At 39.8% G+C, this 21907-nt stretch overlaps 1 protein-coding gene across 2 annotated transcripts in view; it reads left to right on the top strand.

The window, feature by feature from the left end:
• The window catches only part of htt (huntingtin), a 92420-nt gene that overhangs the window by 66477 nt on the left and 4036 nt on the right, over positions 1-21907 (top strand). For both annotated transcript variants that reach the window (XM_069190079.1, XM_069190082.1), the window contains 17 exons: positions 4243-4420; positions 5090-5191; positions 5696-5883; positions 7089-7215; positions 7884-7987; positions 8275-8429; positions 10169-10308; positions 11205-11287; positions 13921-14051; positions 14702-14834; positions 14945-15100; positions 15925-16115; positions 17224-17338; positions 18096-18309; positions 19548-19653; positions 20250-20412; positions 20869-21029. In XM_069190079.1, the coding sequence (XP_069046180.1) occupies positions 4243-4420; positions 5090-5191; positions 5696-5883; positions 7089-7215; positions 7884-7987; positions 8275-8429; positions 10169-10308; positions 11205-11287; positions 13921-14051; positions 14702-14834; positions 14945-15100; positions 15925-16115; positions 17224-17338; positions 18096-18309; positions 19548-19653; positions 20250-20412; positions 20869-21029 (2447 nt within the window). The remainder of the gene's footprint in view (positions 1-4242; positions 4421-5089; positions 5192-5695; positions 5884-7088; positions 7216-7883; positions 7988-8274; positions 8430-10168; positions 10309-11204; positions 11288-13920; positions 14052-14701; positions 14835-14944; positions 15101-15924; positions 16116-17223; positions 17339-18095; positions 18310-19547; positions 19654-20249; positions 20413-20868; positions 21030-21907) is intronic.

Raw genomic sequence — 21907 nt, forward strand, 5'->3', positions numbered from 1 at the left:
TGGGGTCTCCCTATACCAGAGAATATGGTAGGGCTTCAGAATGGTGATTGGCTGACACCATCTGACACCCCTCTGATTAGAGAAAAAAGACGTGCTGGTTTGCTATACATACTGTACCAGGAAGAGGATTTCTTTCTATTCAAAACGTGTATTTTAAAAGTTTAAGAAGTAAAAACCTTACAGCGTACACAGATTTCTAAACTGATCAGGATCGTTATTTTTGTCTTATTCATAATAATGTTCACCACTCTGTCCAGCAAATTAATAATAAACTTCATTTTATATAGCGTTTTAAACGAATAAGTTATTAGATTGCTTATAAACCTAATCACTTATTCTACATAAACAGCGTAATTGCTCTCTGAAAATGCTTTTTCTTTTTATTTAGGCTCAGATTTCAACTATAGATCGTATTATTAATAACCATAATAACGACCAACCAACAAAAACAACCATATAAACATAATACAAACCAAAAACTTAGATAACAACCACAATACAACATCAAATATATCAAACCATTAAACTCTCTCAAATTCCTCCAATTATCATAATCCCGCCCCTATGCAAAACCAAACCCTCCTCCCATCCCAGTTTATCCTCTTTATTATAAACAAAATCTACCTCAGTTTTCAACATAAAGCATTACACAAATCAATACCTCAACACTCCATACTCAACAACGATAATTCACAAACAGCCAGAACATGTAACTCCACATTTCCAAATAGACCTCATTTCCATATGCAAAACCAACATCCCTCCCCTGTTCTCTCTCTCCGCTGGCATTTGGAATCGTTTTTATTTTTAAATAAAATTTAGCAAAGTCATGTATTTTAAAAATCTTAAGATTTCTATATTTATGTCTTTATTTAGTGGTTTAATTAGTGACAAAGGCTAAACTTTCTTGGAAAAATGTCTTTTATGTAAACCATGTTTGCTATTAATTCATTTAGGGCTAGAATATGTTCGTTGTCGTCCAATGAAAGGGTTCCTTTCGCCGTAGTCGAGTTGACATTAGAAGCTTGCCACGCCCGGACTGTTACACCAACGCATTAGCATGTTAAAGCGATTTCATTGAGGAGCCTAGCATTCTTAACTAGTAAGTACTGTACTTACTGGGTTTTTGAGGAGGGAAGTTGTCTTTCGCTGGAAATCTCGCCCCCTTCTACTTTGAAAATACCTATGAAACCAGTTTAATTCGTCACAGCCAGCACTCCCGCAGAGAGGGGGGTTGTACTTGCAGTGTATACAGTAGATGGGAAAGCCAGAGCCGACCGCTACGCCGCCCACGTGTTATGCTCTTCGTTAATGTCTAAGCCGGAACACATCATTATATCTCATTTTGTATTTCTTAAAAAAAAAATCGTTTGCCCAGCCTAGCTGTATTGTTGTTATTCTTTTTAACCTGTTAAGCGCTTTGAGGAGCCACCTTTAAAGGCGCCATATACAATAAAGTTCATTATTATTACTATTGTAAATTTGCTGGACAGAGAGGTGAACATTATTACACAGAAGACAAAGATAGCGATTTATGTTGCATTGTGCATTGTGCTGCTGTAATACAGTTTTAAATAATTAAAAGTCTAAACAGTATCAGCTTTATTTATGGGTTTTAAATAAAGGCGATTTAAACGTGATTTAAATCAGTATAAATGTTTATATTGTAACGCATAGGTGACTATTCATTGTTATTAAAATGACTTAAATTCGATCATGTTGTGATATTTAGAAATATACATTTGTTTGGTGCGAGTGAAGTTTTATTTAATCTCTGAGCCATACTGATTCTTATGGAAGCCAGTTTCCGCCAGGGAGTAAAAAAAAAAACACACTATGATATTCTCTCCGATGCAGTGCAGTTAAAAACATATCTCTGATGCTGTTCCTAAATTAATATCATTTATGACCATCAGACGCTTTATCCTCCTTTTCTTTTTTCCAGTGGATTGAACAGGGAGAGGCATTTCATGATGTACTTTTCACTGATGAAACAACAGTGGCTCTGGAACAGTTTTCAACCATGTCGTTTAATAAAAAGGGGAGATATGTGAACAAGCAAAACCCAAAACAAACATGTATGCCATACGGCGTACGCGTTACTGAAGCTAAAAGTTTAGCCTTTGTTACTAATGTAACCACTAAATAAAGACATATAGAAATCCCTACGTTACAGACTGTATATGGCTGGTCTTGGTAGTTTAAAGAAAAAATACACACCAGTATTCCACTTTCTCCCTAAACATTTTAAGCATCAGAGTCTTACATGTGGTTATTTTGGAAATGTTTGTACGTGCTCCTTCTGACCATGTTACTGTTTACTGTTACTGACCATATTAAGTTTAAGTGCCTGTGGGCACTTTTCCTGTCCGTGGGGGGGGGTGGACCGTCTTTCATTAGAAGGTTAGTCTGTTCTACTCTTGAGAATGTAAAGGGGGTGGAAAGTGCCCGCGGTCATTTAATTAGTATTAAAATTCGCACTGATTCTCTTGCGAAGATACGGACATAGGGATATTCGTGCGTGGTAAAAAAAATGGCATAAAAACGACAAAGTGAAGGCTGTGAAAACATTCACAATGTACTTTATACACAAAAGCAAGTGTTCTCACAACTCTAGAAGGTTTCGTGAAAATGCTACAGCCGTGCCAAAATCGTTTTATTTTAATTCAAGGTGACTTTAACGTGGTTTTCATTTTCAGGTTGTGAATCAAAAAAGGAATTTAATTAAACACGCGATTGCGATTTTAATCAATTACTGTATTGATTGAAACACACATTCTGTACAGATACAGTACAGTCACATTCTCCTGTCGCCCAGTGGTGTAAAACGAATTGGCAGGTGATTGAGATAACAATGCACCGCCCACTGAGTGGAATGTTCTCATTTGTTCTCAAGTGTAAAAAGAGGTGATAATTCTTAATAATTCCATATCGCATTAACTAACCTCTTCAGTTTATTCCGCCAGACAGTACATGAATATAATTATACTGTTATTAATTTAAGATACGCAATTCCATATTATATTCCCTGTTAATCAAATTCTAAAAGTACGCATTTGTTAGATAACAAGCGAATTCACAGAAAAGGTTAAAAGACTATCACTTTTCACAAAGTATATAATCCTAATATGGTCAGAAGGAGCACGTAAAAACGTTTCCCAAATAACAACATGTAAGACTTTGATGCTTAAAATGTTTAGGGAGAAATGGAATACTGGTGTGTATTTTTTCTTTAAACTACCAAGACCAGCAATATACAGTACAGTTTACATAGAGTAATATGTTTATGTTCCTAAATTAATATAGTTTATGAGCATGTGAAAGGCATGGTGAATCGGAGATTCTCAAGAATTACTTTGTATGATTGGAAACGAATGCGTGATCGGATCAACTAAATGCTGTGGTGTTACTTTTTGTCAATGAAAAAATAAACTCTTTTCGTTTACAACGACGGTTACAAAGAATGTGGACCAGGGTAATAGTTTGAGCTTACAGCTTGTCCAAGGTCATTCATTATTAATACTATTAGTAATATCTTCGGTAAAGACTGTGATGAATAAAATATTACTCCATAATTAAAATATTTATGATAAAGGTGGTAGGTTGTGTACTTTTGTCCAACAGAACAATCTTGCTTTTATAAAATATACCGCCTTTTTAATGTTTAATGATTAACGTGCTGTAATACACTGTTTAAATTTAAAAGTCTAAAGAGTATACAACTTAAATTCTTAATTGAATAAAGATTGTCCCTCAGCAGTGATCGGGATTCAAAACCAACGTTTTCTGGTGACAGCTCAAATGCTGTACAGGAGAGGTTAACCTTTATTAGCTCCACCTGGCAGTTTTACAAGGTGATTCCGGATACTATTAACATAATCTAATTTGCATACGGTATGATGCGGTATACTGCGACACGCCCACCGTGTTATACTGCAGCATACCCCACTTGTTTTGAATGGCTGCATCTGTACTGTACTAACATATTAAACTCTGTTCCAACGTACTCTTCAGGCCCCGTTCTGTAAACCTAATATCAAAAGATGTTTTGCAGCCCTGGACATGCATGAAGGTACTGTATGTTGATTGTGCCACTTAAGTGAACTTGGATGTACAGATGAGCTTGTTGCTTTATTCCTTTCATCTTGTTAAAAATTCTGTCTGTAATTTTTTAGTAGAGGGGAGTGAGTGAAACCTTTTGCACTGATTTATTTCTTTTCCTATTTTTATCTTCCTCCACAGACTGTTGCATGGCACCTGATAAATGACGAGGTTCCACTGAGCATTGATCTCCAGACAGTACTGGATTGCTGCTGTCTCGCCTTACAGCAGACTGTAATTTGGAACTTGCTGGCTTCGCTTAGCTATGCTAGCCAAGCCTGTTCTATCATAAATTGCATTAAACTCCTTCTTGAAGCAGGTTAGTTAAGGGTATTACTGTTAGTTGCACAACAAGCACGCTTACATAAATGTTAGTTACAAACGTTTTGCACTTCACTGTGCATTTTAAGGATGCCTGCAATTTCAGAAAAGAACGAACTTCATCAGAGACATGTATTAAGTGTGTCTTGGTCCAGATTAACAAACAATTCAAAGTACAGTATGTTCATACCCACATAAAACAAAATGGTCGATTAGTAGTAGTATTCCTAACAGTTATAACATTTTCAGCTGACATTTTTTTTTCTTGTGATGACAACATCAGGGATCCAAAGGCAGTAATTACATGGATAATTACCAATTCGTTCTGCAATATTTTTTGTATTTTTCTATATATTCGTGCTTCTGAGATAAAAAAATCATCATAGAAGAGCAGCGTGAACAATGAAGTCATTAGAATAAATAAAGGTTACAAAATGTTCCAGCCTGCACTTTTACCGTTCCTTAAAGCATTGGCAGTGACGCTTTAAAGGAGACACACCTGTAATAAAAGCATGGTCTCACAGCTGAAAGACAGTGAGACTCCCATCTACATGTTTGCGCCTCATGTTTGCTGTTTGGCTTTTTGGGCATAGTTTTAAGCGGCCTGTCACAATTTTGTTAAATTGTTTGCTGTATATGGTTGGTAGATGAGTGTGTGTCCTTTCAGTGGCAGTGCAGCCTGGGGAACGATTCCTGCAGCCGGAGAGGAAAAAGACGATCCGGGATAAGAGTGGGCCAGGGGATGAGGTGGATGCCTCTTCTCAAGAGAGTGAGCGGACGTCTGCTGGTATCAGATACGCCCAGTGCACTGGAAAGGACTCGTATTCTGACCCATTAGACCCATAACAGAACTAAAGGGGCATGGTCTTGAAAAATATTCGTAAAATAGCGTACAAGTTTTTCTTTTGCTTGTCAATGAAAGAAGGGAAGCCGGGCCAAAAACTTCATCCTTATTTCTATTTTTTCCAAGTATTTTGCATCTGAGTGGATATAATTCTAATAAATTTAGGTGGATGAGCGCTCAAATGTGCATTTAACATAGGGCAGCAGCCCCAGTGCCTTTCCGTGTTTTAAGCCTTTCAGTTGTTTAATTTCTCTTGAAAAGGAAATGAGCCTTTTAAAATCTTTCCACCTCCTTTTTTCTCCTTGAATTGAGGCATTTGGGTGGTTGGTAACTAGATGGCACCATTGACTCAATATCATATCTTCTGCATATAAAATCACTCTCACGTAGATTGATTAAGAATAATTGTTCCTTCTTATGTATTTAAAGGACTGGATTCTTTTAAAACCGCTTGTGAAATCATGGCAGAGCTGGTGGAGGGTCTTCGGAGCGTCCTGGCATTGGGGCATTACAGGAACAACAGAATCCCTGCATTTCTGACCCCTACACTCTGCAATATAATCATTAGTCTGGCAAGACTTCCGCTGGTCAACAGCTACACTCGAGTGCCACCGCTGGTAAGGTATTTGAAAGGGGCCATATGATGAAATCTTCAGTTCATACTTGTCCACTTGTGAATGAAAGCTCTTCTGGCCCTTTTTATCATCGGATTCCCAGATCAAATAAAGCTCTTACCTGAGCTTGAGCCACGGTCTTTACATAAATCCATGTACATGGTCCGTGTATAATCTTCAATAGCCTTTGTCCTGAGATCCAAAGTACAAACTTATAGTTTATATCATAATAAAGAAAACCTATTTATTGTAGCTGTATATTGAGGCTTTAAATTTATGCATAATAAAGGGGTAGATCAAGCTTATGAACATAACTGTATAGGATAAATACATAAAATACATTTAGATAAGTGTTATTTCTCCCATTGGTCTTAATGGAATACCCCGGAGTGACTCAGGCCTTAATTTAAAGTAAACATTCTCCAATAAAGTACCACTCAGAGTCATTAATGAACGGAAATGAAATCCAGTGGTAGAAATGTTGTATTAGGTGTTTTGAATCAACTACATGTTAATGGTAGTGAAGATTTCTGATACGCTGGAAATCTTTTCTTTATTTCCATTTTCCTGATAAAAAGAAATAATCTTCGAGTGCAACTGCCAAAACAAATAGGTCCATGTGAAGTCTTTAAGATGCAAAACATATTAATCCTGTATACATATGCAGCTAGCAAAGGTTACTGTCTTGAGTTTTCGTTTTGCAAAATATAATCCATCTTCAGTTTTGTAGGTTTTAATGTTTCGTTCATAAAAACATCTATTTCAAGTGCTGCAGCTCTTCCTGCCAGACATTGTGATATATATTCCTAGTTTGTTTCAAAACACAGGTCCTTTGCTTATAATCTTCCGAACACATTTCTCATTTTATTGCAAAAGGAAAAAAATGCATTTGCTTTCAAGAAATGGGTATGATTGAAACCAATTTCTGAGCAAAAGTTCTCAGATACTGTTTTCTGAGTGTTAATAAATTAGCACTAAGATTTTTCATGACTACTACAGTTTGTGTTTCCTTTTACTGTGAGCCATGACATATACCCTGAAATAGGGAAGCTTCCATGTGGTTTCTGTGTGCCCTGTGTTGAAAAGCAATGTAGGTTACCAGATTTATGTGTTCATGCTATTTTCTTAGAAGCACTAACATCCAATATGAAGCTATCATGACCAACATTCTGCCTTTAATAATCATGAGGCTTTGTTACGTATTGTAGGTTTGGAAATTGGGCTGGTCCCCAAAACCTGGCGGAGAGTTTGGCACTGCATTGCCTGAGATCCCAGTGGAGTTTCTGCAGGAGAAGGACATCTTCAAGGAGTTCCTGTATCGCATCAATGTCTTGGGTAGGGCATTCGTGATAAAGCACCCACTGCCGTTCTTTACTTAAGCCTTTCTTAAAGGAGAACACACCTGTATATCTGTAGGACTCTCAGGAACTGTGCAGTTTGATGAAAGTCGAGAAGAGAAAACCCACTGAGAAAAGACTAATTCAATCATTCAGTTTTGAATTTCAATTCATTATCACGACAGTTACATTTTAATAAGGAGTAAGATTTCTGGTGTTTAATTTACTGTTTGTTTAATGTTCCGTAGTGTGTGTTATTCAGAACATATTCTATTATGTGTATTTCTTTTTTTTTATAAATTTATATATTGGAAAAAATACAACAACAGTTTGGAATGAATGAATAGGATTATTAAATACGTGGTTCTTAATACTTGTCCATTTTAAATGCTATTAATACAATGCCCTGCAAAAGTATTTAAACCCTTCTTGGAAATGTGAAATTACTGATATATATATATATTTTTAACTTCATATTTTATTAATATTCTTGATAGGTTCGACCTGATGTGCTCAAACCAAAGCATCTTTATTAGTTATCTTCGGAAGTTGAGATAACTTTACAAGTCAGTAGTTGTGAAATAGTGGGGTGTAGCACTGAGGTGGGCTGAACTGACCTGGGGGGCAGTTCGATATAACCCTGGAGCCTCTGTGTGTTTCCCTCAGGCTGGAGCAGCCGCACGCAGTTTGAGGAGACCTGGGCCACTCTCCTGGGGGTGCTGGTCACCCAGCCTATAGCAATGGACCATGAGGCAGAGAATCAGCAGGAGGTAAAGACCACACAGTGATGCTGGACTACAATACTCATTCCTCTATGTGCCACCATCCCTCCTCTTTTCAGTGAACCACCCAAAGCCTTGTTATCGTTCAATGTCCTTGTTTCAACAAGTTAACAGAGTAAGGCAAGCCACGCAGCTAAGTGGGGAGTACCCCACCCTTTGAATGCAGGAGTATTGACAACCTGTGTGCGTCGCTGGCTCTTCTGATGCTAACTGTGTGGCAGCGCTGTAGACATGCCGCAGAGCGAGACCTCACAGTGAATGCTTGGCCGTTGCAGGAGGACCTGGAGAGGACCCAGATCAATGTTCTTGCTGTGCAAGCCATTACGTCCTTGGTGCTGAGCGCCATGACAATCCCTGTGGCTGGTAACCCCGCCGTCAGCTGCCTGGAGCAGCAGCCTCGCAACAAGACCCTGAAAGCACTGGAAACTCGGTAAGCAGGCTTCGACTAGCACAGCACGTCTTCATTCGCGAGTGCCCCTGAATATCTGAAGAAATGCAGCGTCTTCTTTCAGAGAAGGCAGTTTACAATGAGATAATAGAATACGGTGTCCTATATGTAATAATAATTTCTTACACTTATATAGCGCTTTTTCTGGACACTCCACTCAAAGCGCTTTACAGGTAATGGGGACTCCCCTCCACCACCACCAATGTGCAGCACCCACCTGGATGATGCAACGGCAGCCATAGTGTGCCAGAACGCTCACCACACATCAGCTATCAGTGGGGAGGAGAATAGAGTGATGAAGCCAGTTTATACAATAGATGGGAATAAATTAAGAGGCCATGATTGGTAAAAGCCAATGGAAAACTTGGCCGGGATGCAGTGGTTACAGCCCAACTCTTTTTGAGAAACGCCCTGGGATTTTTCATGACCACAGAGTCAGGACCTCATCCCGAAGTTTTATGTCTCATACTGAAGGATGGCACCTTTTTACAGTACAGTGTCCCCGTCACTATACTGGGGCATTAGGACCCACACAGACTGCAGGGTAAGCGCCTATAATCAGTCAGTGACATTTTCAAATGAGATTTAAAAGGTTTACTTGTGCTGGTGCTTCACATGATTGTGGGAATTCTGTTGCAAACACAAGGAAAGCATTGGATTTGAGCATATCAGCCCTGTCTGAAGCAACTTTGAAGAGCTACCAAGAGTGGCAGAATCTTTCATTCCAAGGAATTGCCAGGTCAGAAGATCAGCTCAAGCAGCAGTTAGGTCTCAAAGTAAATCTTCTGCTTCTCCAGGGTTCAGTGAATACATTTAAGCCTGGGGACAATGCATTTGAAGTGATTTGGATGAGCAAGCATTCCAGCTGTAGCATTTTGAACAGTGACTGGAAAATACAGTTCAACAGAGTATTGCAATAATATAATCTGGAACTCTAAAGCAGTGCAAAAGGAACTAATTTTTTCTTAGATCTGTAGGGATCCTTAGATCCTTATGTTTTTTCAAAAAATCCTTAGCATTGTGATCAACAACCAAAACCTGGCAGCAACACAAGCCTTTATTTAACTATTCATATAAATACTACTCAATTAAAACAGCGGTACATTCTTCTAAACATGCATGGTAAACATTAGAAGACTTTTATTTTTACTAGACATTTAAACCCCTTTCCTAACAATCCATATTCAGAAACTAGTTTCAGTTGTAAAGAATTTTTAACTTTTTTGTACAAAAGTTTTGTCAAATTCTAGAGGGGAGTGGGGGCTCCACTGTTGAGATTGAAGAATCCCTGTGGTTTTTAAAACACTGGGAAGAACAGTGGCAACGGTATGATAGCACCCTGTGTCATTGAAACTGGTATGGAGCGGGTGCTGAGGTAAAGTTTGGAGTCTGTAGTTTATAATTAGACCTCTGCAGTCATGCAGACCTCCTATTTTTTTGGTGATCATTTTAATTTAAGGATTGGTTCCAGATCACCGGTATTGTGGAAAGACAATGACAGGAATTAATATTGCCCGTCTCATTGTCATTTTTTTTTTGTCTCAGGGTCAAATAGAATGGAAGCAGAACATTTAATGAACAAGGAATCTGTCTGGGTCTATAAATTCTGAAATGTTTAAATATAAAAAAACGTCTGCAAGGAGATCAGTAGATGATGTACAGTATGTGGCACAACAGGGCCAGAGCTTGTAAGAAAATCTTTTTTTTTCTCTTATTTTGAGGTTTGGCAGAAAGCTGAGTGTTATTCGAGGGATTCTGGAACAGGAGATCCAGGCAATGACATCGAAGAGAGACAACATCGCCACACATTTCCCCTACCAGGCTTGGGATCCGGTCCCATCCCTCTCTTCAGCAGTCTCAGGTACTACAGGAACCTCACGATGTAGGACCAGTAAAGTGTTAGAGAGAAACACTCATTGTGTTCATTGGCAGTTCTTTTATTTTGCTGGTGACTTCCCAAAAAAGTCATTTAAATTGACTGAGTTACCTAGGGATACAGATGTCATCATTGTGAATTCATTTTTATTTGAAGTTGGGTGCTTTTTTATTTTTTACAATTTCAGCCCAGTAGTTCAAAGATTGTTGATTAAATTGTTGGTTTTGCTGTTGCTCCCTGTGTTTTTAATGTTGGAGGTTCCAGAGAGCTGATGGCGGTGGGTATGTATTTAACTGTGGGTGTCCTCCGCAGGTTTTGGTGGTTTGTTATGATCACTTCTTTTACAAGCAAGTGTACAAGAAGAGCTGAAATCAACAGTGAACCGTCATTTCCAAAATTGAGGGGGACAGCACCTTTTTAGTAAAAATGTATTAAAAAAATTATGTTCTTTTCTTAAAAATCTGTCCATTTCTTCTTATGCTGAGCATGATTGGTCGTGTAATTCATAATTTAAGCTTTTCACAGTCGGTAGCTACATTAAGGATGTAATGTGCCATAAACATGGCTGCTAGTTCTTCATAGGAACAGACTTCCAGTTTGGTGGGGGCACTGTTTTACCTGTCTAATCCCTGTATTTTCTTTCATAGCACATGTTGATTTAAAAGTTGTTAGCCCTGTATTTATCCCTTGTGTTATAAACTACTCTTTTTTTGTATGCTTAGGAATGCCAATATTTTAATTAGATATAGAGGTAAGCTTTTGGATGTACATTTGAAATATGAGCACAAGTTAACTATTCCATTGTGGTCTTGCTAATTTAAGACCTGAATTCCTTTGCTGCTGTTGATTAATTCTAATGTGGAGTTTATTCTGTATTTGAGGTACCTTGATAAGCCATGAGAAGCTCCTCCTGCAGATAAACACAGAGAGAGAAATGGGCAACATGGATTATAAACTGGGACAGGTAAGAACTATAATGCAATCTACTTAAGCAGGCCATGTGCTCTGGATAGGATAATATCTTCCATTACCATTCAAATTAAGCTAAGTTACACACACAGTAAGAGAAAAAAAAGCTTGTGGTGTGGTATATCTGCTTAGCAGCTCACATAGCGTTTCAGATTCTTGAAGCATTTCAGTTATTTGGAAAGTGTATGTGAAATAAACTGGTAAGTTCTTTGTACTGTAGCCCAATGAGTCAGTTTCAGATGTGAAAGTCAGTTCTTCTATGCATGTGTGACCCTGTCTTAAGGGGAGCCTGGTATTAAAACGTGCTCGTCGACGTACTATACAGTAGTGTTGGCTTGGGAACTACAACTCTCATAAACGCACTGAGCAACTTCCCCATGGCTTCCACGTCAAAGTCCCCATTCTGCCTGGCTGGGGCGATGTAGTTCTGGCAGCTTCATGGTTGAGCGTCATTGGCGCACACAGAAGGAACTCACACATAATTCCTTTTTAAAATCTTATTTTCTATGAAAAGTAGAAAAAACATGGGAGTTTTTCTAGAGATTTTTATAAGTCAGGAGTACAGCAAACTGGTAGCGAGGTTTTCTCTACCCATCTTGTACATGTTATTGTACAAAACTTTTGTTATTGTAAAACTTTTACTACAACACATTTAAACACAACGGAACATAATGATTTCTAACATTACATCACAATACACTTAACTCACAATACACTTTTCACCTTGCGACTTAACACAGTTACAGTAGCTACCGAAGTCCAGTATTAGTCTCTGACAACCTGCAACCCCGAATACACTTTGTATACCTTTAAAACAAATAGAAACACTTGAAACTTAAACAACGGAGCAGTAACAGCATTAAACATAAAACTGTAGACCTTTAAAAAATCGTATTACTTCAGGTTTATAGGTCTTACCGAAAGAACTAGAAAAACTATGGGCGGGTGTTCAGAGATATTTGCAAGTTGGAAGTACAGCAAGCTGGTAGCGAGAATCTAACTAACCGCCTGCGTGAGGCGCTATTCCTGACCCTATCACCTGGTTACACATGCATGCCAACAAATTTATCATGTAAAATTTTGTTTTAATTACCCCATGGGTGAAATTCAAACAATTTCATAAACAGGTATATCTTATAATAATATCTTATTTATAAGATTAATATCTGGGCTGTGTTCTCTACTTTCTTAAATTTGGCATCAAAAATATAAATGAATACTGGCAGTAATTTCTAAAGGAGTATTTGATTTCAATGGAAATTTAAGAGCTATTACACTGCTAGTCAGATTGTCCAGTGAAATCTCCCCATTTTACATCAGGTTTGACTTTCTTGCAGTACATCATACCGAGATAGTGAGAACATTGTCGTTTGCCATGGTCTATGGAATGAAATATTTGAAATATCCTGTTCACAGCTCAGCCGGATTTCCTTCTGAATCAATCTGATTTATGTACTGAGATCTGAACTGCTTGGCAGGTGGTGCCGTTTGAGGAGAATTTGTGCAGAGAGTTCTGACAGATGGGGGCTAAGATGAGATTTATTTGCCCTCATGTAGTAAGAGAGCCTTCATAAATGATAGGATCTGCTGAAAAGGTTTTGCACGGGGCTGAGGCGTTATTTTGAGCGCTGTCTTGGAGAGTTTATAGAAGTTTTGTGGAATTAATATAACCATAGGTAAGAATTTATGAAGTGAAGATTATTAATTCATATCCTGGCACTACTAAGCTGCTAGAAGAATAATCCTTCAAGTCTGATTCTGGACTGTATCACTGAAGGCTACATCTGGCTAATTCTGACACTTGTAGGTCAGAATGCTTTATTTGTCCCTGCTAGTGGAAGGGAAAAGACTGGGATGTGAAAGTTAGGCTAAGAATTCAGGTCCGTTGTCAAGTCCTTATCCATAATTGGGGTTAATTATGTTTTTCATTGGAAATTCCAGAACACCACAAGCTTTTTTTTCTCTTGGGGGGAAAAAGGCTTGTTTTGTTCTGTGTCTGGTCAGAGTTGTATTTTAAGATTGTGCTTTTTAATAAGTAGTCAAAAATAGTTTTTTTGTGTTGCTGACAAAATGCACTCAAACTACCATTAGCTGAAAAGTGATCAAGTTGCATGAGCTCATACAGAACACATCTCATCACATTATGGCTTCGCAGCATGATCAAGCTTTTATGCGTCACTAGAATGGATGAAAAAGCCTGCAAGCCACTCATGAGTCTTGCTTGAGTGTGCGCAGGTAGTCCATTAAAAATGGGACATTTCCTCTGCCGTTTATATTTTTACATTTCAAAACCTAAAGGCGTTCTTCCCCTGGCTCAGCAAGTCAGACATCCTTTTTGGTTCTGCTTTTTGGCCCAAAAGCCTACTGAGGTTGAGGAAAAGAGGACATACCTGGAGAGTGGGGTCACAAGACTTAATTTCCCATTTTGGGCCTCAATGTGACGGTAACAGAAGTAACCAAACTTGAACATTAAAATGGTGGAAGTGGCGTCCCTGTGGCGGAAGAGCAACTGGAGAAAGGTCCCGTGAAGGAAGTTAGCAGATAAGGGACTGAGGGGGGGGGTCAGAAAGGCCCGTTACTTTGTGGGCGTAATGGCTGGCTCTCTGTAAAGCCACGCTGTTGTTGCAGGTGTCCATACACTCCATGTGGCTGGGAAACAACATCACCCCCCTGAGAGAGGAAGAGTGGGACGAGGATGAGGAGGATGAGAATGATGCTCCGGCCCCAGTGTCGCCTCCCACTTCCCCCATCAACTCCAGGTCAGTTCTCTCCTAATGGGCAGAGCTCCCAGCCTGTCTGTCTGCGCAGGGTTAAGCTGTTTACAATGGAAAATCGTGCCGTACAATACCTTCCTGTGGTAGTTTGGATTATAAAGGCAGAACATGTTACTACTGATTCTGGCTTCTATGTAGAAAACAAACACTGGCATTTAGGTTAAGCAAAATAAATGTTTTGATGTCACTCTCAACCTGTTTTTCATTTGAAGGGTTAGTATAAATAGTTCTGTAACATGTCTAAATCGTCCTGCCAGCCTGTTGCTCATGTTCTGTTTATATAGGTTATCACTTGATAAGGAACAAGTAATAGGTTTATTCCATGCTGGAAAGTGAAGAAAGAAAACGCAACGTTTCGGCCGTGGAGCCTTCTTCAGGTGTCAAAGGCTCCTGAAGGAGGCCCTACGCCCGAAACATTGTTTTCTTAATAAGCATTGTTTTTACTGAGGTGCAATGGCAGAGAATTTCAGAAAATTTAGAAAAGCAATTTGGTATAGACAGGCATTTAAACTGCTAAGTGAGGCTGGCATTATAATGAGGTATAACTGCGTCAACTGAGAAATGCCACAGCAGCCAATGTCAGTACTCTCAAAATGAACTTCTTGAAAGTATTTTGGCATTAATTGTCATGGCAGGAAACATCGTGCTGGTGTTGACATCCACTCCTGCTCACAGTTCTTACTGGAGCTCTACAGTCAGTGGGTTCTACCCAGCAGCCCCAGCAACAAGAAGACGCCTGTGATCCTGATTAGTGAAGTGGTTCGCTCAGTAAGTTTCACATTTCAAATGAGCGCGCTGGCCTGGCGAAGACATTAGGGTTTTTCCACTCTGTTGAGTAAATGTTATTGATTTGTGTCCCCCCCCCAACTCATCCTCAGCTTTTAGCGGTGTCAGACTTGTTCACGGAGAGGAATCAGTTCGAGATGATGTTCAGCACGCTGACGGAGCTCCAGAAGGTCCACCCTGCCGAGGACGAGATCCTCAACCAGTACCTGGTCCCTGCCATCTGCAAGGCAGCAGCCGTTCTGGGCATGGTAACCGGACTTGTCGCACCTGAGCGGGACTCTGACCCTAATCAACACCATGAGACTAAATTATATTTTCCCCTGACTATTGCAATATCAAGGGAGCCGTGGTAGCTCAGACGGCAAGGGCGTCTAGCTCCTAACTGGAAGGTCCCGGGTTCAATCCCAGGTAGGGGCAGGCGATGTAGCTTGCTCTAATTCCTTCCAGACGGCTCCCAGGTCGACTCGGCCTACTTTCCAAGTGAGTACCAGGGGTTAATCCTTCTGGGGGTAATAGGCCGTCCGGAGCATGATGCTGACCACATCACCTCCACCTCCAGTGTTGGATGGTTGAGAAAACTGGTGTCCCTTGACCCCATTCCCCCATGGGCCTTTATGGCCTGAAAAGGGACCTACCTACCTTTTGCAGTACCAACCATTCTGGTTAGACTTCTTTACCAGACGATCTCAAAGTAATGGGATTTCCGTTCATGTGCACAACCTTCTGATGCACTCTGGACACAAAAACTAAGGCATTACATTTTTGGTTTTGCACACCAGTGCTAAAAATACCTTGGAAATTATTTCTATTTCAGGATTATTGTAATTATTGAAAGCACTACCATATATGAAAGTGTTTAATATGGGACAGCTGAGATCATGTTATAATGGATTTTCTTGTGATTGGGTTGGCATGATGCTATGATCAGGCAGCAGTCTCTCATCAGCGTTGTGACATTGTGATGATGACAAGATGTACAATGGATTTTGCCAAACGCAGAAAAAACAAAAAGAACAGGCTCTGTAGAATGTGGACCACACGCAGAATCTCAGTTGTGTTTACCCCCTGTTAGGACAAGGCGATAGCGGAGCCTGTGAGCCGACTGCTGGAGACCACCCTGCGCAGCACGCACATGCCCACCCGCATCGGGGGGCTGCACGGCATCCTGTACGTGCTCGAGTGTGACCTGCTGGACGACACCGCCAAGCAGCTCATCCCCATCATCAGCGAGTACCTCCTCTCCAACCTGCGGGGAATCGCACAGTGAGATTCGCTCCGTATCCGTACACACTTGCAAGCACCCAAAAGACAACAGAAGTATCTCAAGTGGCCCCTGCAGCAAATGTGCTTGTTTGTAGTGACAGCCGGCCCGGACCCTGTTGGTTTTCAGTTTGGTCTTGGTCACTAACTGACGGGGACTGGGGTTTCCCAGGAGTCATCATACAAATTTAGTGGATGCTACCAGAATTGGATGGGCTCTAGTTAGTTAGACTTGCCTGCTCCTGTAAGCTCACAGTTACGGCGGGAGTCACTTTACTTTTCCAAGGGCCGGACTTGAATTTTGAAAAGTAGCAAAAGGGTCTGATCATGCAGCTTTGAGAAGAATAGGTGTATACTCCTCATCCCCCACCACCCCTGTGCTGGTAGGGGGGCAGGAGCACTGAAAAAGTGGCTAGCACTTGCTTCTTTCCAATTGGGAAAAAATAAAAAAAAATATTTGACAGTTCCGATTTGTTTAAAAAGGAACAGAAAATGATCATCTAGCTTTCTTTGTTTTCGGCAGATATTGTGATTATTTTCATTGATATGTACAGGGAAGATTTTCCTCTGCTTAATTTTGAACAGGATCTTCAGGCTAACCAGCTGTGCAGATACTATTGAATGGTGGCAGACTTTCCAAAAAATGTTCCCTTAAATTTTTGTACAGTATATGTCTTTTATTACCCCAAATACAATATAAGTGCAGTATCGTTTGCTTTTTTTATATGCCAGTGGAAGAAGTGATATTCTGTAGGCTTTATCATCCTACCACCAGTTTCACTGCTTGGCAGGATATGTATAATTTTAGATTTTTGTGCTTTGTAGAAGAGGTGTTTGCCTTTTTTCCCACACAGCGTTCTCATGGGGATAATTTGACACAAATTCATGCAGCCTGTGTTATTAGGCCGCTAATGACAATTTTAGAGGTCAGCTTGTTAAAGAGTTTCCTCAGCCTAAACCCATTACTGAATATTTTGACAACTGGTGTCCTTTGAAATTTGATACAGATAGCAGTACTCCTCATACCATTTTATGTAATTTTTTTTCCCATAAATGTTCTAATTGTTTTTCAGTGATGTCACAGGCTTTTGTCTCCTTGTTCCGATTACAGCTGTGTCCACCTTCACAATCAGCAGCATGTGCTGGTGATGTGCGCGGCAGCCTTCTACATGATTGAGAACTATCCACTGGACGTGGGCCCAGAATTCACAGCTGGCATTATCCAGGTGTGGCAGCATTTTTTTGGCCTTTGTTTGGATAGATATTGCATGGTGTCTGCAGCGTGTTATTGGGAGATGTTTAGAAAAAAGGGGGCTGTGGGACAAATGTACTGTAGCCTCTGCTATACAAACCCATATCCTCAATGCAATCTTGTGTAATCCGTCAAGTCTCTGAGAACAGCATCACCTAAAGCAATTCAGAATAATTACAGAAAAAACTAGTTCACTGACATAAAACTTAGAGTTGTTTTACTCATTCATTCTGGCATTTCTAGAAAACCCTTTTCTGAATTCATGTTTTAAACAGCCCTGCCTATGAAAATCAAAAGAAGCTGATAGGGATTCATTTTACATGTTGTGTTTGCACCTCAATCATTTCTGAATTAAAGATATTTTGTTCTTTAAAAGCATAGGAAAATACACAGGCCTTTCGTTACATCCTTATATCTTATTCTACAAAATCAGAAAAAGACAACATTATCCTTCTATGTTTTTTTCTGCCTTTGCCTTCTTTGACATTAGGAATTATGACTCATGGTTCTTTGGAAAGCCTCAAGAAGATTTAGAGGCATATTTTATTCATGGCGCTACCACGTGTGTTAACATTTTAAGCATTGCCTTTCACTTCTGGGAGGAAAGGACGCAAATGAAAAGCACTCTGAAATAGTCCCGGCCATTAGTAAGCTTGAAGCTCTTTCCTACGAGGAGCAGCCATGAAATGTTGTGTCTCACATGTCTGACACTTAGCTGGGTGCTGTTGCAGATGTGTGGCGTGATGGTCTCTGGAAGCGAGGAGGCCACTCCGTCTGTGATTTACCACTGTGTCCTGCGGGGTCTGGAGCGCCTCCTGCTGTCAGAGCAGCTGTCCCGGCTGGATGGGGAGGCACTAGTGAAGCTCAGTGTGGACCGGGTCAACATGCCCAGCCCTCACCGGGCCATGGCTGCTCTGGGGCTCATGCTCACCTGCATGTACACAGGTAATGCCGGCGTCACACAACACGACTTTCCCTAGGATTTTCAGTCGTAGCCTTCATTTACAGAATCGTAAGAAACTCACAAGTCGCAGCGCGCACCCGTTACTGTCAGTTGTGTAGTGTGACACCCCCAGCGACTCAGTCCTAGCCCCTACAACTCTCTGGTTTGATTTTCTCATAGCGAGTCGCAAGTCGTAAGGGTGGGCAGTGAGCCGAATGTGTACTTGTGAGATAATGTGCACAGTATATTACACGTTATAGCGCAATACTAATTTGTTTACGGTATTTGTTTTAAAGACGTTTTATATTTTCAACTGTTTTATTTTTGTACATTTGTTTCTATATTTATAAAGAAGAATTATATTTTTGAAGATGTTTATTTGTGGAAAACAGTGCCTGTGTGACATTTTTCAAGATGTTTATGTGCTTGTTCTCCAAGTTGTTTGTTTACTTTCGTGCGGTGCTCCTCCTCTTATTCCAGTGTGCTCCAAGTTGAACGGCTGCCAAAATGAGGCGACCTTGCGGTACTTTCGCGCCGCAATACATGATTTGGAACCGTGATGAAAAGTCGTGAAGGAATCCTGTAATTAGTCACCCACTGCGATTCCTAGTCATATAATTTGGCACCCTCTAGGACAGAAAAGGCAGTGAGACTCAGCAACTGCAGTCATTAAATTTGACATGCTCTCTGATTAGGAGTCGTGTCGAGTCATGTAGTATGATGCCAGCTTAACACAGGAACTGGTAACACAGCATGGCCCTTTCCAACAGGGTTACAGCTTGTGGCGATGTCCACAAGAAGCCTGTTTTCGTTGTTATGCGTCTGCAAAGACGTTCAAACTGCAGTCCTCAACATTAAGGGGCCATGCATTATTGATTCACATCATTGATGCATTTCATTTCTGCCATTATTCCAGAGCTTAATCCACTAAGAGGAACGAGCTTTTTCTGCACTTTGCAGTTTGAATCAAAGGCAGTCATTTTCACACATAAGAAAGCTTTTGAAGAACTAAAAAGAGATTTTAGAGTGTTTAATAATTACATTTTAGTGTTGATTGAAATCAAAAGATGGACCAGAGATGCTCAAAATGTATTACAAGTGGCATATAATGGTTCTTCTCAACATTATATTTTAAGAGAACAATTTGGGTTTACCTTTACACGATTATTAGTTCTTCATCCCCAGATAAGGATCGTTGATTTCCTCAGTGCCTTGTTAAACGGCCGTGTGTTCTGGACAGGAAAGGAGAAGTGCAGTCCGGGACGGGCAGCGGACTCTGATCCCACAGCCCCCGACAGCGAGTCTGTGATTGTGGCCATGGAGCGCGTCTCGGTTCTCTTCGACAGGTACGCCATGGTTCTGGTGCTGGACTTCTTTGCCGGATCTTGAATAAAAGAAAAATTGTCAGAAGTTACATTTTCATCACATGTTTGTAATCGTTTTCACATATTTTAGAGGTTTGGTTTGCATTTTATTTAATTTGGTCCACGGTGAAATCTCATTGTTATAGTCGTTGCCATTGTTTGATGGTTATCTCAAGGGTTAGAAGCTGGATCTGGTGGCTTTTCGATTTAAACATTGCCTTTAGTTTGATGCAGAAATAATGGATAGAGAGAACAGGTTGTGATTATGTGCTCTTGATTTGGGTCTTCTGCAGGCAGTCGGGGGAGGGGGGGATTGTGGCAGAAGAAGTGCCCTTCTTAGTTGTTTTTCAGAGGGTTTAGTGTGCAGCCTTCTCTTGTTCTTCATTTTTCAGGAGTTGGATAATCCCTCTTTAGTGTGCATTGTATTTTAATGAAGAATGAATGGATCAGGCAACTTTGATATGTTGTACTTTTTTGTGAGATCTTTTAAACATGTTAACAAAGGTAGCAGTATTGTTAGATTGGAACCAGTCCTCAGCCTTGTTGCCTTTTGCTCAATACTGATCTTTCTTCTCCAGAATCAGAAAAGGCTTCCCTTTCGAAGCCAGAGTGGTGGCAAGAATCCTCCCTCAGTTCCTGGATGACTTCTTCCCTCCTCAGGATGTGATGAACAAAGTCATTGGGGAGTTCCTGTCCAATCAGCAGCCTTACCCACAGTTCATGGCGACTGTTGTTTACAAGGTCAGCCTGAATGCAGCCTTCTGTCCTTGGTACTTTTGCACCAGTCTGGAGTGCAGAAGAAAAAACAGAGTGAAGCTTAAATGAAAAGTAAAGTCCTTCATCATGTCTAAGCCTCCCTCATGTCAGTCTTTGTGGAAGCACTCACAGACTGACATCCTCCTGGTACTTGGGAACACCTACTTCAGTAGAAAAGTAAAATTTAAAATTAAACTATCAGGGCTGCAGTTTCATTATTTTATTGCCGCCAACAATTTGTATGTAACACAGGTTTTATGGGGCATTCTGGAAGGTTCTGCAGTCTGCATTTGTTAGTGAGTCTTCCAAGTAAAAGAGAGAGAACCAATAAAATGAGGAACATTCAATCAGATTTTAGTGGAATTGAATTTTTAACACTGTAAAGTTATATTTATTAAGTCTTTTTTTGACATTACAGTCCTGTTTCCTTCCATTTACCAGGTATTCCAGACATTGCACGCTACGGGCCAGTCATCGATGGTTCGAGATTGGGTTCTCCTGTCTCTTTCCAACTTCACTCAAAGGACACCAGTAGCCATGGCGATGTGGAGTCTTTCCTGTTTCTTCGTCAGCGCTTCGACTAGCCAGTGGATTTCAGCCCTGTATCCTTTAAAGCTTTAATTAAAACATATGTTGCTAAAATACCTTAGAAATTTTGCTTTAATCAATCAGTTTTGGAATCATTTAAAAAGGTGCTGACGTTGTTTCCTTTTCAAACTACTTATTCTTCTTTCTTACCAAATATCTCCACTCTTTGTTTCAAATTTAGATACAGTACCTCTATTCTTCCGTTTTCTGTCTGTAAAATACCATTTTTATTCAATGTCTTGCTCTATTTTATTTTGATTTTAAAAGCCATTTTTCCTCTTGCTAATGTAACTTTTCATATCACTCTTACTGTTCAGTCATTTGTTCTTTTTCAACTAGTAACATTACATGATCTACAGTAACTTCCTGTGAATATTTTATTATTAATATAGGAAATTTGTAATACAGGATTCCAATTGAATGTCCCACTGCCATATTTGGCTTCTGCAGGATATTTTTACTTAGCATAATATATACTATATACTGCAGTAACTAAAAGTAAATGATAAGAGGTGTTTTTAATTTACTTTGTACTTTGAAATTGTACTTTACTTGTATTTATTTATAAGTCAGTAATGAATAATATTGACAAATGTTCAGTAGACTGATTTTTTGGCAAAAAATATTTAAATATTTAAAAAGAATATTCAGACATATCAAATTGAATGTTCGTGTGGACATCACAATATAATAATAATAATTTAATAATTGCTTAAACTTAAATAGCACTTTTCTGGACACTCCACTCAAAGCGCTTTACAGGTAATGGGGATCCCCTCCACCACCATAAAATATACATCAAACATGCATCTACTCCACCATGTAGATGTATATTTACTATATAGCTAACAGCTATAACACCCTACAACGCACAACTGACAACCCACTGAAG

This window comes from Lepisosteus oculatus, chromosome 1, assembly GCF_040954835.1.
Source record: "Lepisosteus oculatus isolate fLepOcu1 chromosome 1, fLepOcu1.hap2, whole genome shotgun sequence".
Classification (NCBI taxonomy): Eukaryota; Metazoa; Chordata; class Actinopteri; order Semionotiformes; family Lepisosteidae; genus Lepisosteus; species Lepisosteus oculatus.